Source organism: Eimeria mitis, genomic scaffold (assembly GCF_000499745.2).
Source record: "Eimeria mitis Houghton genomic scaffold, Emh_scaff4196, whole genome shotgun sequence".
Classification (NCBI taxonomy): Eukaryota; Apicomplexa; class Conoidasida; order Eucoccidiorida; family Eimeriidae; genus Eimeria; species Eimeria mitis.
The window spans coordinates 395-2,286 of NW_013572521.1; the positions used below are offsets into that span (position 1 = coordinate 395).

At 33.2% G+C, this 1,892-nt stretch overlaps 1 protein-coding gene across 1 annotated transcript; it reads left to right on the forward strand.

The window, feature by feature from the left end:
* Positions 1 to 1,456: 1,456 nt before the first annotated feature.
* EMH_0073260 (uncharacterized protein) lies at positions 1,457 to 1,735 on the forward strand (the record flags this gene model as incomplete). Its single annotated transcript, XM_013499302.1, has 1 exon — positions 1,457 to 1,735. One exon carries the CDS (start codon positions 1,457 to 1,459, stop codon positions 1,733 to 1,735), a length of 279 nt encoding a protein of 92 aa, XP_013354756.1.
* Positions 1,736 to 1,892: the final 157 nt, after the last annotated feature.

Below are 1,892 nucleotides of genomic sequence, written 5' to 3' on the forward strand. Positions count from 1 at the left end.
GCTGGCGCGGGCTCGAGCGGCTTAAAAATAATTTGTTTATCTAGGGGGTCTCCGGGTACTACACTCCAGCTATCGAAGACAGATAGACACATAGCTTGGCCGCTTGTGTGTGTTCTGAGTATAAACATAACATATTTTATTTGTTTTATTTGTTTGTTTTAGTTTGTTTTATTTGTTTTTGTTTTTTTTGTTTTTTTTGTTTTTTTTGTTTTTTTTTGTTTTGTGTTTTTTCTCGTTTTTTTGGTTTTTTTATTGGATAGGGCAGAGTGTGTGTTTTGCGTATAAACATAACATATTTTAGTTTTTATTTTGTTTATTTTTGTTTTATTTGTTTGTTTTATTTGTTTATTTAGTTTATATTTGTTTATTTAGTTTGTTTTATTTGTTTATTTAGTTTATATTTGTTTTATTAGTTTTTTTTTGTTTTTTTTTTTTTGTTTTTTGTGTTTTTTTTGGTTGTTTTATAAATACATTTCTTGCTTTTGTGTGTTCTGTATATAAAAATAATTAATTTTATTTGTTTTATTTGTTTTATTTGTTTATGTTGTTTGTTTTATTTGTTTGTTTTATTTGTTTTATTTGTTTTATTTGTTTGTTTTGTTTATTTTATTTAGTTTATATTTGTTTTAGTTGTTTTATTTGTTTCTGTTTTTTTGTTTTTTGTGTTTTTGTGTTTATTTATTTTGTTATTTAGGGCCTAGCTTGTCGCTTGTATTTGTCTTGTTTATAAACTATTTTATTTATTTTATTTATTTTATTTATTTTATTTATTTTATTTATTTTATTTATTTTGTTTTATTTTGTTTGTTTTATTCATTTTATTTGTTTTATTTATTTTATTTGTTTTATGTATTATATTTATTATATTTATTATATGCATTTTATTTACTAAATTATATTTTATTTATTATATTTAATTTATTATATTTATTTTATTTACTATATTTATATTATTATATTTATATTTATTTATTTTATTTATTTTATTTATTTTATTATATTTACTTATTATAATTATTTTGTTATATTTATTTTATTTATTTTATAAATTAATTTATTTATTTTAATTTAATAAATTAAAATAAATAAATTAATTTATATTATAGCAAACGAGACATTCGCTAGACGAACTCCAGCAGCAGCAGTAGCAGCAGCAGCAGCAGCAGCAGCAACAGCAGCAGCAGCAGCAGCAGCAGCAGCAACAGCAATAACAGCAGCAAAGTCATCAGTAACAACACAAAACCACCCCCACCACCACCACCACCACCGCCAGCACCACCAGCACCACCATCATCATCAGCAGCAGCAGCAGCAGCAGCAGCAGCAGCAGGAGCAGCAGGAGCAGCAGCAGCAGCAGCAGCAGCAGCAAGAGTACCTGAGATCTGTTTCAAACCCAAAGGATTCAATAGCCGGCAGATATGCATGCACTATATACAGCGGGGTACCCGGCTTAGGCATGTCACGAGCCACGTTCCCTCGTCGTCTGCAGCAGCAGCAGCAGCAACAGCAGCAGCAGCAGCAGCAGCAGCAGCAGCAGCGGGAGGAAGAGCAGCAGCAGCAGAGAGAGAGCGGCAGCAGCAGCAGCAGAAGTAGAAACAAAAGCCGCGAGATTAAACCAAATTATATATTGATTGCTACATATTCTGCTGCAGCAGCTGCTGCTGCTACTGCTTCTGCTGCTGCTGCTGCTGCTGCTGCTGCTGCTGCTGCTGCTGACCTGGCTAGAACAGTGTAGATAGCTGAGACGCAGTCTGCGGGGCACTGAATTTCGGCGAACATAACCGGCTCTAACAAACGAGGAGTAGCCAGCAGCAACGCAGAGTATGCTACACGCCTGCAGCAGCAGCAGCAGCAGCAGCAGCAGCAGCAGCAGCAGCAGCAGCAGCAGCAGC